Here is a 13,795-nt window from a genome sequence, read left to right as displayed (position 1 = left end):
TAGAGGACTAAAAATTTGATTCGAATGCTCATCGTTCAATCAATTATTCTTAAAAAGGTTCGTAACCAAGCATCCTAAACAGGTTACTCAACTGATTCGGAATAGATACTAATTTTGACATGTGAAATTAATCAGTTAACTGGATGGCTTGCAATGACATTTATCTCTGGCCCATAATAATACATTGCTAAATTTGTGTAAGAGGTTTAAATTTATGCGGCAATAGAGTAAAATCATGCTATAGGTCGATAAAAACTTTACTTGCGAGTATCGTTCAAACGATTAGACTATTTCAATACAGAAGTGGATTTTCATAATTGTCTATTTATGTATTTAGTTCTATGATCTGAATAAATTTAGAGAAGAAAAACTTAACCTTAAACCAAAAAAAAATAAAGAATTATTTACGAAAATGGAAGAAGTTGATAAAATAATATTAGATACTTTAAAATTCTTAAATTGGTAAGTAAATCTATTGATAATTAAAATTAAATACCTTAAATATTACTGAAAATTTAGAATTACCGTATTAACTATAAACAATTTAATTTATTTTATGATCTAAATACAGCATAATAGCTAATTCAATATTGTTTTCCAATACAATAAAGTCACCTTTTTAGTGACATCGATGATGATATTAAATCTCTTAAACAGTTTAATGCTGAAACGACGGTATCTGCAATTTCCTCATGTTTGGAAGTAATTATACAAAATAACAAGTTTACAAAAAAATTACCTCCTTCTATGAGTGCAAGACTAAAATTAGCGTCGTATTTAGCGGAACAAATAAAGGATTTGGGATTTTGCGGAGAAATGGGATACCAAACTATTTTATACTGTAATGAAGACGAAGTAAGGAAAGTTTTGATGTTTTTATTAGAAAGGTTACCTAGAGAAAGTACTAAAAATGTTCCCGAGCAATTGGGTTATGTATCTAGGATAATTAAATCCCTTGAAGAGATTACTAAGAGATCTTCACTGAATAAATGGGTGCCTGTTTATTTTCTTAAACAAGGTGGTATACATGATGGTTATCCATTAAAATCTATTTATTTGGATCTTCCCACAAATAAACAGAAAGGTAAAAAAGCATTAATTCTACTTCAAAATTATCATTTATCATTTATTTAGATTCTACAGAATACAGGATACATTATATACCTGAATTGATACGACAATGTCCTTATAAAAAATTAATTCCTTCCTTATTATTCCACGATAATGAAATTTCTGATAAATTAGACTTGTCTAAAGTCATGGAAAAATCTGAAAAAATAACTTTCGACCACATAGAAACAACATTCAATATTCCACAGTTATCTTACAAGGAATTAGTTGTTGAAACTAATTTGGAAAAAACACAACTTGAACAAAGGACAGAAGTGCTTACTCAAGAAGTAGAAGATCTTCGAAGTAAATGCATAGAAGCTCGCGATGCTATAGAAAAAAGAGAATTAGAACTATCCCAGGTAAGATATATCCATAACAAATGTTGTAAATCTATTTTATTATTCATATTTACACAATTTGGTTAATAGATAATTTTTCTTTACCCAGCTGGTGAATTCTAGAGAAGAGGAAGATAAAAAATTGAAAGAAATTGTAGAAAAAATAAAATTGAAAACGAAAACAGCGACAGTTTTAGATAAAGAAGAGAATTTAACAAAATTACGTAATATGATTGAAAATACAAACGAACGTTTACAAGAATTGGCCAGACAATGGAATGAAATGCGTGAAACTTTAGTAGAAGAACACAGATCTTTAATTACGAGTGTTTCAAATAAGGAATCAGTGTTTCTTGCTCAACAGGATAAACTGAAAAACCTACAGGAAACAGAGACAAAGCTCAAGACTGATATTACACAAAAGAAAAAATCTGGGGAAAATTTATTACAGCAGTATCAGGAATTAAATCGAACTATAAACAGGTAAGTATAAGAATGTTATGAAAATCTACTAAAGGGATGATTTTATGTTCCAAATACGTATTTTGGGCGTTGGAAACTGAATTAATACGTTTATTTATATAGGGGGTGTGATAAACTATAAATTTTCAATTTAAACAAATTTTTAATTAATGTATGATTTGGTAAGATAAATTTTAAGGAACAAATGGGCATTAAATTATACATTGTTTCAAGAAAGTCGAGCTTAGATCCAAGTAAATTTTTATTAATGTCAGATTTTATAATTATTAAAAAAACCTAAATGAAATTAACCATGTATTGAAATAGGCAAGAATATCTGAATGGGTTTAATCTGGGTCGTTAGGAAGCGAAGAAAATAAAAAGGCCAATGTACTTGTTAAAAAATGAGCTCTTTATAACTTTCTGTGGTGAAGGAAATGTTTCGAAAAGAAATATTTTTGGTAGAAGTGAGGTGGTGGCGCCTTTTTAGACTGGAACTCCTCATATTTATTCTTAAAGATTGCTGTCAATTCATACTGTGCTTGATGAGGATAAATCCAACAGAATGCAGCTCTGTGAGACAAGGAATTTGTATGAACGAGGGTTGAATCTAATTGAGGCCAGTACAGATAGTAGGGGTCGTTTTTTCCTTTTGTTTTTGTGTATATGGGTGATTCCATTATAACTGTGATATTCAATGTCCTGTATTGTTTTTTTGTACTAGTCATTAATTAATAATCAATTAATAAAAATTTTGTGTTAATTGAATAATTCTTAAGATATTTAAACATTATTTTTATACAATATAACTTGCCACTTAAAGAAAACTTATACTACATCACTTGAATGTCAGTACCGTGTCATGTCCATTCCTAGAATTTACCGATAAATTATTAATTTTTTTTGTCGTAACAAATGATTTAAACTAATTACCTTATAAATTCTAATGTTTATGATCAAACTGAGGAAAATTGATGCACTTGTTGTTTAATATCTTAAGTTACCATGTCAGTACCGTGGATAAATGAGTCAGTACCGTGGAACTCAAAATCCGACATTTGTGTCTTGCTCGTGATACTTTGAAGTTGTAGTAAATTCCTCTTAGAGTTTTATTTTTACAGTAAAATAGATGAATAATATGCATAAAAAAGTTAGAAAAGTTAAATTTTAAAATCTTGAAATTTTGAATACAAAAAATCACAGTTAGAACGGAATCACCCATATATTTTTTTATTTTTCTCATAGTTTTTCCTTTTTATTTTTTCAGTATATAACTTATGTTTTTTGACACTTTTTCTCTTTGTTTTTACAGTTTTTTCACCAGTTCTCTCTTTGTGAAAACTTTATTTGAATTTTAGCTCTTTATTCCTCATTTTTCTGCATAAATTTCAATCAACTTTTCAAATTATTCAAGTGGTTTGTATTTTTTTTATTTGTTCCTCTCATTTTTTATTTTTATACTTTTTTCGTGGATGTAACTTAATTCATACATGTACTAAAAACTAACAAAACGTACAAGTATTGAAATGCTTCTTCTTCTTATGTTATATATGGTTTCGAACGATAGAAGGAATACGAATATGAATCTGACTGAGTGCCGAAAGGCATTTTTTGAGGTTATATCAGTGTTTACAATAAAAATTGATAGTTTGTTGTGATTTGTGTTCAAATACATACTAGTGCCTGCAAGATAATTTAAACGTTAAAATTAAGTGTTATTATACTACTGTGTTCATTCAACTTTCAAATATTAATAATTACAAATTTCTATTCATTCTTGCTACTAAAATTTTTATTAACGGAAGTTTTAAAATTAAAATTATTTTCAGAAATATGTACACAAAAAGAATTTTGGAAATTATTGGAAACATCAATAAACAAAATTTCGATATACAAAAAGTATTGAAAGACACAAAAAGTATACAGAAAGAAATTAAAAATCTCAGCGGTCAAGTCGATAGATCTTTCACTCTAGCCGATGAACTTATATTTTACGTAAGTATAAAAATCACATTACAGTATTGATTTATTGAAATTTAATTGATAAAAATATCGATTTTACCATATATATTTAATTTTTTTCATGAATAATCATAAAATTTGTAATTTGTTACCTCAAAAACTAAAAGATCAAAAAAAAATAAGCATTGATATGGCTACTACAACGTTTTTATATAAATGGTGTGGTTAAAAAACCACATGGGGAATTGGGACCAGCGTCAGATTAAGAAGTAGTGGTGCCTGGGGCTAAAATCGACCCACTTAAGTAAATCAAAAGTAACAGGAGAGTTTTAAAACATAATATTTCCAAACAATTTTTGGAAAAAATGCAAATTTTGCTATGGAACCAATATTTATTTTAAAATAAATGATCAAATTGGTAATATTGTGGTGCTCCCTCCCCCCACCTTCTGGGGGTTCAGTTCCCCCAGAACCTTCCAAAATCTCATAGCTGATTGGAACCGGTACCAAAACCCTATTAGGACTCTTGTATGGTATAATCATCTCTTACAAGCAAATATATATGAAAATTTATTTACCAGGAAATGTGTTGAATGTTCTTGACGCAATAGAGATGAAACTGTGATAAAAAATTCAGCCCTCGGTGCATTAAAATGAATCTGTTTCAAAAGTAGAAATATTCTGATTAGAAATTATATTTAGATCATCAATAATTTTATAATTGATCTCTTACCAATTATTAAAACGATTAATTTTTTATTCAGGATGCCAAACATGATGAGATTGCTCGCAGGTCTTACAAATTATTAGTAGCCCTTCGAGAAGACTTTGGCAGCATACTGAAAACATCGGAAGATTTAGGCGTTATAGAAAGGGAATGTCGAAATTTAGAAGAACAAATTGAATTTGAAAAATCCAAAGAGATGGCCAACAAATTAGAAAAAGTATATTCCGACCTCAAAGAGATACAAAAAGAGATACAGAACTTGAGGAAACAGTGAAAAAAATCATTATTATTCTCAATTGAATATATATTTATACTTTGAATTATATATCCAAAGTTTTTTCTATATCACACTGTATATAATACTACTACATCAACAAATACACGTTTCTATAACCAAGTTATCATCTTCAGACACTCGTGTTTATTTTGGAACACACAGTGGGTGTCTTGATTGTATGGTGTAATATAATAATGGTTGTTCCTTGGGGCATTAGTGGTTCTATTGTTTCCGGAATAAAAATTTGTTTTATTTTATTTAAAAAAAAAAATTAGTTTTATACAATATCAACATGGCTAAAGTTATTGGACCACAAGTAGTATCCAGGGTCAATACACCAACGTTTGGAATCCTGAAGTGAATGAAAACAGAGCTAGAGGTTAAACCGAACAATGATGGCAACAACCACCACCCGAAGTCATCCAACATTACCCCGAAAAGAGGGATGATGATTGACTTTCTTAACCAACACATTCGACAAGTAACAAAACTACTTGAATTCTTTCATAGGAAGTCAGAAACTTAAACCCTATCCAAGAATTACTCATCCTTCAAGCTCTCATTGCCAGAATCTGACTTGGAGATAGTATTACACACCAAGAAGCTGGTCAAGAAAGATGCTACACCATGACCTCAATCAGAAGTTTGGGTTACTATTGGTAGTCTCATTCTAGAGACAGACAACTACGAGAAAAAGGATCTGAACACTAATTCTGATAAATGCAGAGAATGTCAACAAACATTAGAGACCATTCAACATATAACATCCGCTTGTAGTGTGTTAGCTAATATCCCGACATAACCTAGTATGCAACATCATCCACCAAAAACTTCTAAATACTTATACACCGTATTACAAATATAAATCCTTCTACAAGCACGGTATGGAGGAATTAGAGAAGCGTGTATATATATATATATATATATATATATATATATATATATATATATATATATATATACGTACAGACACGAGTACGATTTATGTACGCCTATTTGTATATATCAACCTAACCTAACCTTCTTGTGGTGCATTTTGAGTTTAAAAAGTTCAAAAATCGTGAAATTTTTACATCCATAATAAAAAATTTTTCACGTGAGGATTATTTTAGTTTTATTTTATCGTCATATTTTGTTTCTTGAATTACAAAATTTATATTGAATTTGAATTGATAAAACATTCATTTGAAACGAAGTATTGAACTTAATCTGTTCAATTTTGAACTAACGTTTGATTATAACTTTAAGTATCGATATCTCGAAAACAAAGCGAGATATCAAAAATTAGTAGTTTTGATAAATTTATTTATAACGTAACTAATGAAAACAGTATAAAATTATGAAAAAAAAGTGTTACATTCTCGTCAATTATTGCAATACATCATTTCATATTAAGAAATTTTGAAGTATTCTATTTCTTTCGTAAAAAAAACGAAATTAATTAATAACTTACCTTTTCGTTACACCTTGTATCGCGTGGTATTATAATCAATAGTAGAAAAAAAGAGTAAAATTTTATAATCTATTAGGAGATTTTCACTGTTTTGATAAGCAAAACAAACAACTTTACGTAAACTAAAATGCCAAGATTCACCAATCCTTTTATATAATTCCATATATTAATCGGAATCCAAAAATTTAACAATTGTTAATCCTATAAAATTGGTTATGTTTATTTGTTTACATCACAAGGAAGCAAAATGGTGTCCACCATCTCCGTCAAATGACCATAGAGTAATATAAAAATAGAGAGAGTTCATGTAAGTTTAATAGTACTATTGCAATAGACAGAAAGATCATCGATATATAACTAATTAATTTTAATTTAATCGCGTTGACGTAAATTTTGACTGGTGGTAGATAACGACAAATGATGGGAATAACAAGTTTTAAAAATGAGTAGAAAGAGATAGAGAGTTATAAACCTTCGGAATTCCAATAGAACAATTCCACTTACATACATACACTTCTCTCCATTTTTAATATCAATTCTAATAAAACATTTTTTTCGGACATTCGAAACAACAACGTTGCTAAATTAACAAAAACACAATAATAATAAAGGAAAAATGAAAAAAAATTCTTAGTTTTCAATTTTTTATTACTTTTATGTCTATTATATATGTAAAAGTTCGTTTTTTGGTGCATTATGTGTACATTTAAATCCGTTTCAAAGTGCAAAAAAACGCGATTAACGACGTTTACCAAGTTTATGTTTGCAAGTATCAGGCTCGGGATAGGCTTCCCTAGGCGGTATGAAGCTCAACATCATGATATGGCGCATGTAAGTCCTCGATTGACGGAAACTAGTATCCGTTCCGTGTAATCTATCTAGTACACCAAGTACGCCAAAACAATTATTAAATCTGAAAATAAAAATTGAATTTATAATAAACCACATGTTGCATCGAAGAAACGTCAATTCCCGTCATATGTCAATAGTGACAAATGACATAAGTTATATAAAAATAACTTACTTTAAATGGTGGAAATCGTGGGCTTCCGGCGACGGGAAAAACGGTAGATGGTAACCCGAATGGGCGTTCAACGTAGATAAAATGGCGAGCGTAAACCATAACCAGGAAGTAGCAACGTGTGAACCCATTAGAAAAATTCCCAAAAATGGCGGTAAAAGATTCGAAAAAATATGTTCTATTGGATGACAATAAATAGCCGTTACTGCTATTGGTGCCGTCCATTCATGGTGTTGTTTGTGAATGTACTTGTATAAATACTTACTATGCAAAACCCTATAAAAACATATATTCAATATATTTCTTTTTTGTCACTTTTTGATGGTTAAAATTAACTTCCGTACGAACATAATCCGTTTTAAGATTATGTTCGCTATACGAAATTTCAATATTGACAAAAAGTTTATAGTGTCATACTACGAGGGTGATCCTAGAAATACCTGACGCAACAAAGAAAACAAAAATTTTGGGAAAAAATCTGAATCAGTATTATGATTTTTTTTAATGCTCTAACAATCTCCAAGTGATAAACTAGCATTTGCTCACAAAATTAACGTCCATCGGTCTTTCATCACCGAAAAAACGTCAAGACCGAAGGTCTGCAGAGGAAACGAATCCTTTATCGGGGTTCCACTTAGTATAAATACCGGCCAAATTAAAAATAATGACAGTTCCCTTCATATTCCGCACATAATTAATTAGATAATTAGAATAAATACAGGGACGGAAAAAAATTAATTCAAGATATTTTTTGAATAAATCGAATTTTTTAAAGCGTTTTGTAACGGCCTCGTATATTATTATAGGAGACTATAACAATTTGGGGATTTTTTATTTCATATACAGGGCGACAACTATGCAAAACTCGTTTCCAAAATTTCGTTTAAGAGATACAAAAAAATTAGCAGTAACATTGTTTTTTTATACTTCTTCTGGTTTTTTTCGAAATAATGAAAGTAAGATACCAAAATAATAAAATTCAATATAAAAAATACAAGAAATAAGTGAAATCAACTGCAATTATTGGTAGTTAGTTTCATTAAAAAATACCACGAAAACATTCCATTTTGTATCACAGTGTATTTGAATAAATGAATATTAGAAAAATTAATAATGGTCAGACTAAAACAAAAATTACGTCTTGAATTTAGTTAAAAGGGAAAGTAAAAAGTTATAACTTCGAATACGGGTGGCGTTTCAAAAATATAAAAGTTATTGTAAAGCGTCTGGTATTTAGATATTTGTTTTTGGAGTTACCCGTTTTTTTTTTTTCGAAACTTACCTATGGGAATAGTAAAAACCGATCTCCTCGGTTAAAATGTGGACAGCCAATTCGAACAACACCCAATGGAAAGTGGGTAGTTCACGTAAAGGTGGGTATCCTCTCCATTTCATAGCCCAGTACATCAGAAACGATATTGGTATACCCATCACGAATTGGTTAAACAGAACGCAATAAATTACCTAAAATAACATTTACAATACACAGGGTTCAGTGAAAGCAACGAATATAACCAGAAAAATAACCCGGTTTTGATGTAAAATACAATTCTCCTCTGAAATTACTATTCACAAGGGTTGCATTTTCCCCCGCGCTCTGAAACCCACTCAATTCAAAGCGACCTAGATAAAGGAAAGCGCTTACAGCAATAAAATGGAAACAAAAATCAAAAAATGCCCAAATTCAACTCACAAGAGGACACCCCCCGACACGTAACGCCGTATTTTATAAACAAATGTCGAGTTATACATCGGGGATAGATGCAAAGAAGCCGAAGGACCACCTGGATTAGATCTTGTCTTATTAAGACGTTCAGAAAACCAAAGAAGACAAGCCAACAGTCTAATTCTTAACGAGACCTTCCAGAATCTATGGAGAGAGAAAGCGGTGGCGCGAACTGCGACAGAGGGCGGTGGAATTTCCTTCTTAGATGCTTGGAGGATTGGACTAGAAAGCAAATTATTCCGCCGTCCTCATCGAAGCCAGAAACCCAACCGAGGAATATAATTTGTAGAAGAACACCAAGAGGATTGGTGGAAGGGACAAACCGGTAGCCGTCTTAGTATTTGGAAGAGGAAAGGCTCGAAGAACCAGCAGCCGGTCCACTAGGTAGTCTACAGCGAAGACAAAACCCGGAGCTGGAGAACTGAGATCATCGACACATGGTACAGTTATGATACATATATTTGCTATAACATCTAAAGACAAAAGTCATTGAGAATTTTTATTTCACCATATAGATTTGAACTTTCTTGGAGCGAACTTGCTAGCTGGTGGCTACGGCGTTTATTGGAGTATTGTGGACAACTTGTTAGTGTGTGAATGATTTTTGCATTGCAGGCATCCGTGAGTCAGTCGAATATGCCCGACGACGAAGTCTCTACGACTCATGGGAGTATTGTAGCTTGCCCAGTGGTTTGTCCATCGTCAAAAGCTTTTGGCGGAAAATCTGTAGCTTCCATTTTTTTCTGATTTCACCATCTCCAAGCCAATAGTTTTAGCTTCATAATGAGCCTTCTAAGTTATTATTGAATGATTTTTTTTTGGTAAAAAAAATATCAAACGAAAAGAAATCTAAAACAACGACAAATGGTTAAATTAACCCATCAATATTAAGTGTTCCCTCCTCTTGGTTCGGAACTTTTAGCCAGAATTTTTCTCTTAAGTTCAATCCCATGAATGCTCGATAGAATTTAAGACCGCGCTGGCCAATTCACGGCGACATTTCGTGAATAATACCGTACATATAACTTGCAGTATGTTAACGGGGATTGTCCTACATTAGAATAAAGTTTTCGCTGTGGAAACTAGTGTAGTAAAGGACGAGATCCCCCAAAATTTCCTATATGTATCGGTTCGTCGTTAATCCTCCCGCTTCATCGCCAGTTTCAATAAAAAAACAACTCGGTTTTTGCTTCCATTGGAATGCTAGTCCAAATCCATCCAGAAACCTCCTCCAAAAGCCACGTTTTCTTTTATGCAAGAGCAGTGAAGTCCCGATTCCTCAGCGATGTGCTGATATCGACCAGCTTTATCACTTGGTGTGTCCAGATTCAAGCAGAATCTTGTTTTCGTTAACGTTGCTGTGCATCGGTTGACTTTTGATGGGTAATTGATAGCGGTAGCTCAGGTACATAACTATTTATAAGAGCTGGTTACCGATCATGACAAATCGTTAAGCTGCGAGAGCAAGAATTATGACAACAATGTCATTTTGGAGCTAATACCATTAGATGTAAGATTTTCCGAAGATCCGTCTTCTTGCTATTGACTTACGATTCTAGGAGTGTGGACTGAGTCGATTTTTTTGCTCACGAATGTAGATATTAAGAAAAAACTGATGAACGATGATAATCAATAAGTTCGATATCGTTTTTATAATAAAAATAAGTTTTTCAAAATAACCATTAACTGTTGATATCACGTCTTCATTACTGGAAAATCTTTGACCAACGAGCCGTTATTTCAAGTCTGGCAACAGAAAATAATCCGAGGAGACTAAATTATCCCACGTACATCCCAAAAAAAACGACGCCTGCAGATGAAACAGTCTTTGTCTTCTTTGGAACCGGTTTTCCCTTTTCAGTTCATTGTTTTGGTGGTTGTTTGTTTCGGGTGTTTCATCCATGGTTATGAAAATGCGCAAAAATTCGGTCACAGGTATTTTCCAAGCAAGTACCGCCATCTCTGGGGTTCTTCCGGTAACATCTTCGCATTCCAAATGCTAATGATAGTTTCCACATAATACATATTAAGATACCACAATTTTTAACGTAATCACGCATTATACGGACCCAATGAAGTCACAAACCTAACATATAAATGCTAAATTTTCCAATTTTCCGTTAGGAATTCCAACGACAAAATTTTTTCCAATATGACGTACGTTATAAGAAAAAAATATCACCCGGTATGATAGCGTATTACTTAAAACATCGATTACTAAACTTTTTTCATGTTTCAAGTAAAATTTTCTGCTCGGAAAATATGTTGAGGGGTTAGATGAGAAAGTCGCAAATATTTGTAATTTTTTGCGTAATTTTCGATTTTTCTACATCAATATCTTCAAATAAGCACTTCGCATTTTCAATTTTATATCAAAATTTAACGAAATTAACATAAATAATTCACTTAAACACAGAAACTTCCAAAGTTTTAACGTACACTGTTTTCTTGTAAACGCCATATTGAATCACGTGTTTTTGAGCGTCTAGGCGACGAGGAATAAGAAGTTAGACAAGAAGAAGAATACAGTGATACCAACTTCGACATCGTACTTGGGGATATTTCATTCGAATTTACCGTTTTACGTTGAAACTTTTCAGTTGACAACAATGATTTAGAAACGTCAAAATATTGTTTATACTTACATGCATTAGTTTTTTGTTATCTACGGGTTCGTTGGTACCCGGTTGGATTTTATATCTTCTAATAACCGACGGTAAGTTGGTGACGTCCATGAAAGTGTAAATACCGCCGAATAACCAATAAACACCGAAAGTTATAAGCAATGATCCGTAAACCCAAAGATTGAACGGATCTTCGCCCGCTATATCCAAAAATTTATTCCACTGCGCTTGCCAAAAATCACCCGAAGCACCCCAGAATCGTTGACAATGCCTGTAAACAATTTCGTTTCACTACGGGGTGGGTTAAAACAAATACGAATTTACCAAGTAATTGAATTTCTCGCAGCCGCAAAACAAATTAATGCCGTACTTAAAACGATTAATACACTTCTGAGTGACGATAAGATCGATGGATTGTTCTGTACATTTTGAAGGTGATTATTGGAGTTATTTTTTCTCGTAGGCGTCACTTCAGCCCCCGAAGAGGAGGAAGACTCGTCTTCGTAATCTTCAAACATTATAAACCCTGCAAGTTTCGGTGAAAATTTTAATTTACAATTTAATGTTTCGAACTGTCTTACAAAATAAACTAGTAGATTGCATACGTCAATAACATTACCAGTGTTGCCATTCTCAATCATTAAGTAAATAAAAAAAATTAAATTTCAAGGTTAGGTTAAGTAAAAAAATCCTTACAAACTTTGACGTTTTACGTTTTATTTTCTCCTGTATTATGGACAATTTAATTCTCTCTAAAATTCCCAAAATAGGAAATATTTAATAACTACATAATCATATAAAGAAAGTAGCGAGTGTGCAACTAATAACGGCCATATTTTCGGGACATTAAAAATATAATTAACTAGTCATATTTTCGTTCCCAATTCTAATGCCTTGATACGCCTCTGCGCGCTACGCCAAATGGTAACAGGTAAGGTTACCTGTCCTCTCTTTTTCCTAGTCTAGCATCAAAGGCAGTCACTTTCACGAAACTAAATTGTTTATTTTTGTTTTGTTTATATTTGAACACTCCTCGTATACAAACACACCGATTACATGAGTGGATTGGAATAGATAATACGAATTTTTAAATATATAAATAAATCATTGATATAACGTACTTTTTTTTCTGAAATTCCTCTTCTTTCTTTGTTTTGTAGTTTTTTTTGACATAACCTATGATTTCACTTCAATTTATCTAACTGTTTTATACAGTCAATTCGACAAAAGGCAACAGAACTATGCATTGAATTTATTATTATTATCTACTACGTACTAACAGCAAATAAACAACGTACTTACAACAAATTGCATTATTATTATACGGACATTTAAATATTTCAATGAAGTATACGTATTGGTAAATGAAAAAATTGACCCAGGACAGAGCCGGACTGGATACACATTTATTCAGTGAAATTAGTTAAACTACGGTACGGGGGGTACTACAATTTTATTGTTCAAAAAAAGATCTAATTGCAATAAATTGTTCCACATATTATAATATACAAATTAAAAAAATATCTCCTCGTATACTAAAATTGACATTAACACATTTTGAAAGGAAACGAATATCTATCTTATTCCAATTACTTTTCAAACAAACCCCGTATCTAATTAACTTTTAATTAATATAATGTATATAGTCGTGGTAATTTTGTTTTTAAATTAAATTAAAATATACTAATGCCCTTTGATTTTATGTAGTATTTGTTATTCTTATACCTCGAAACGATTGTGCATTTATTTGCAACGGATAGAATCTACTAAATTAATAAATCTCGTAAAATTTTATTTTTAGAATTCTATTGTAATTATCATATGGTTTGTAAATATATATTTTAATAAAAAAATAAGTTCTAATTGATCTAATTAGATTATAAATACTTACTATTTATTAATAATGATAACAATCAGAAAATACGCAAAAACACAAGTTGTATTCATAACATCAATACAAGCTTTATCTAAAAATAGAATATATTAGATACTTTCATAACACTGCCATCTAGATATGAATTAGGTAACTATAGAAAGTTTGGTAATATATTAAGGAAAATCCTGTAATTTGTTTACGAATGATACAGTTATT

At 31.3% G+C, this 13,795-nt stretch overlaps 2 protein-coding genes across 3 annotated transcripts; one reads left to right on the top strand and one right to left on the bottom strand.

The window, feature by feature from the left end:
* Nucleotides 1-331: 331 nt before the first annotated feature.
* Nucleotides 332-5,982, top strand: LOC130899463 (coiled-coil domain-containing protein 22-like). Its single transcript, XM_057809414.1, has 6 exons — nucleotides 332-462; nucleotides 624-1,084; nucleotides 1,135-1,472; nucleotides 1,561-1,934; nucleotides 3,743-3,908; nucleotides 4,640-5,982. Exons 1-6 carry the CDS (start codon nucleotides 413-415, stop codon nucleotides 4,874-4,876), a joined length of 1,626 nt encoding a protein of 541 aa, XP_057665397.1. The 5' UTR covers nucleotides 332-412; the 3' UTR covers nucleotides 4,877-5,982.
* Nucleotides 5,983-6,959: 977 nt separating this feature from the next.
* LOC130899526 (fatty acid hydroxylase domain-containing protein 2) lies at nucleotides 6,960-13,668 on the bottom strand. 2 transcript variants are annotated; one of them, XM_057809525.1, is made up of 6 exons: nucleotides 13,595-13,668; nucleotides 12,028-12,229; nucleotides 11,725-11,974; nucleotides 8,636-8,817; nucleotides 7,357-7,629; nucleotides 6,960-7,245 (listed from the first exon to the last, which is right to left on the bottom strand). In XM_057809525.1, the coding sequence occupies exons 2-6, from the start codon at nucleotides 12,219-12,221 to the stop codon at nucleotides 7,071-7,073; spliced, it is 1,074 nt and encodes a 357-aa protein (XP_057665508.1). In that variant the 5' UTR covers nucleotides 12,222-12,229; nucleotides 13,595-13,668; the 3' UTR covers nucleotides 6,960-7,070. The 2 variants fall into 2 exon arrangements, with proteins under 2 accessions (XP_057665508.1, XP_057665506.1); XM_057809523.1 differs by lacking the exon at nucleotides 13,595-13,668 and adding an exon at nucleotides 12,825-13,031.
* Between the last annotated feature and the right edge of the window lie 127 nt (nucleotides 13,669-13,795).

Source organism: Diorhabda carinulata, chromosome 11, assembly GCF_026250575.1.
Source record: "Diorhabda carinulata isolate Delta chromosome 11, icDioCari1.1, whole genome shotgun sequence".
NCBI lineage: Eukaryota > Metazoa > Arthropoda > Insecta > Coleoptera > Chrysomelidae > Diorhabda > Diorhabda carinulata.
The sequence above is the reverse complement of the archived record's forward strand: the minus strand, read 5'-3'. Positions and strand labels throughout refer to the sequence as shown.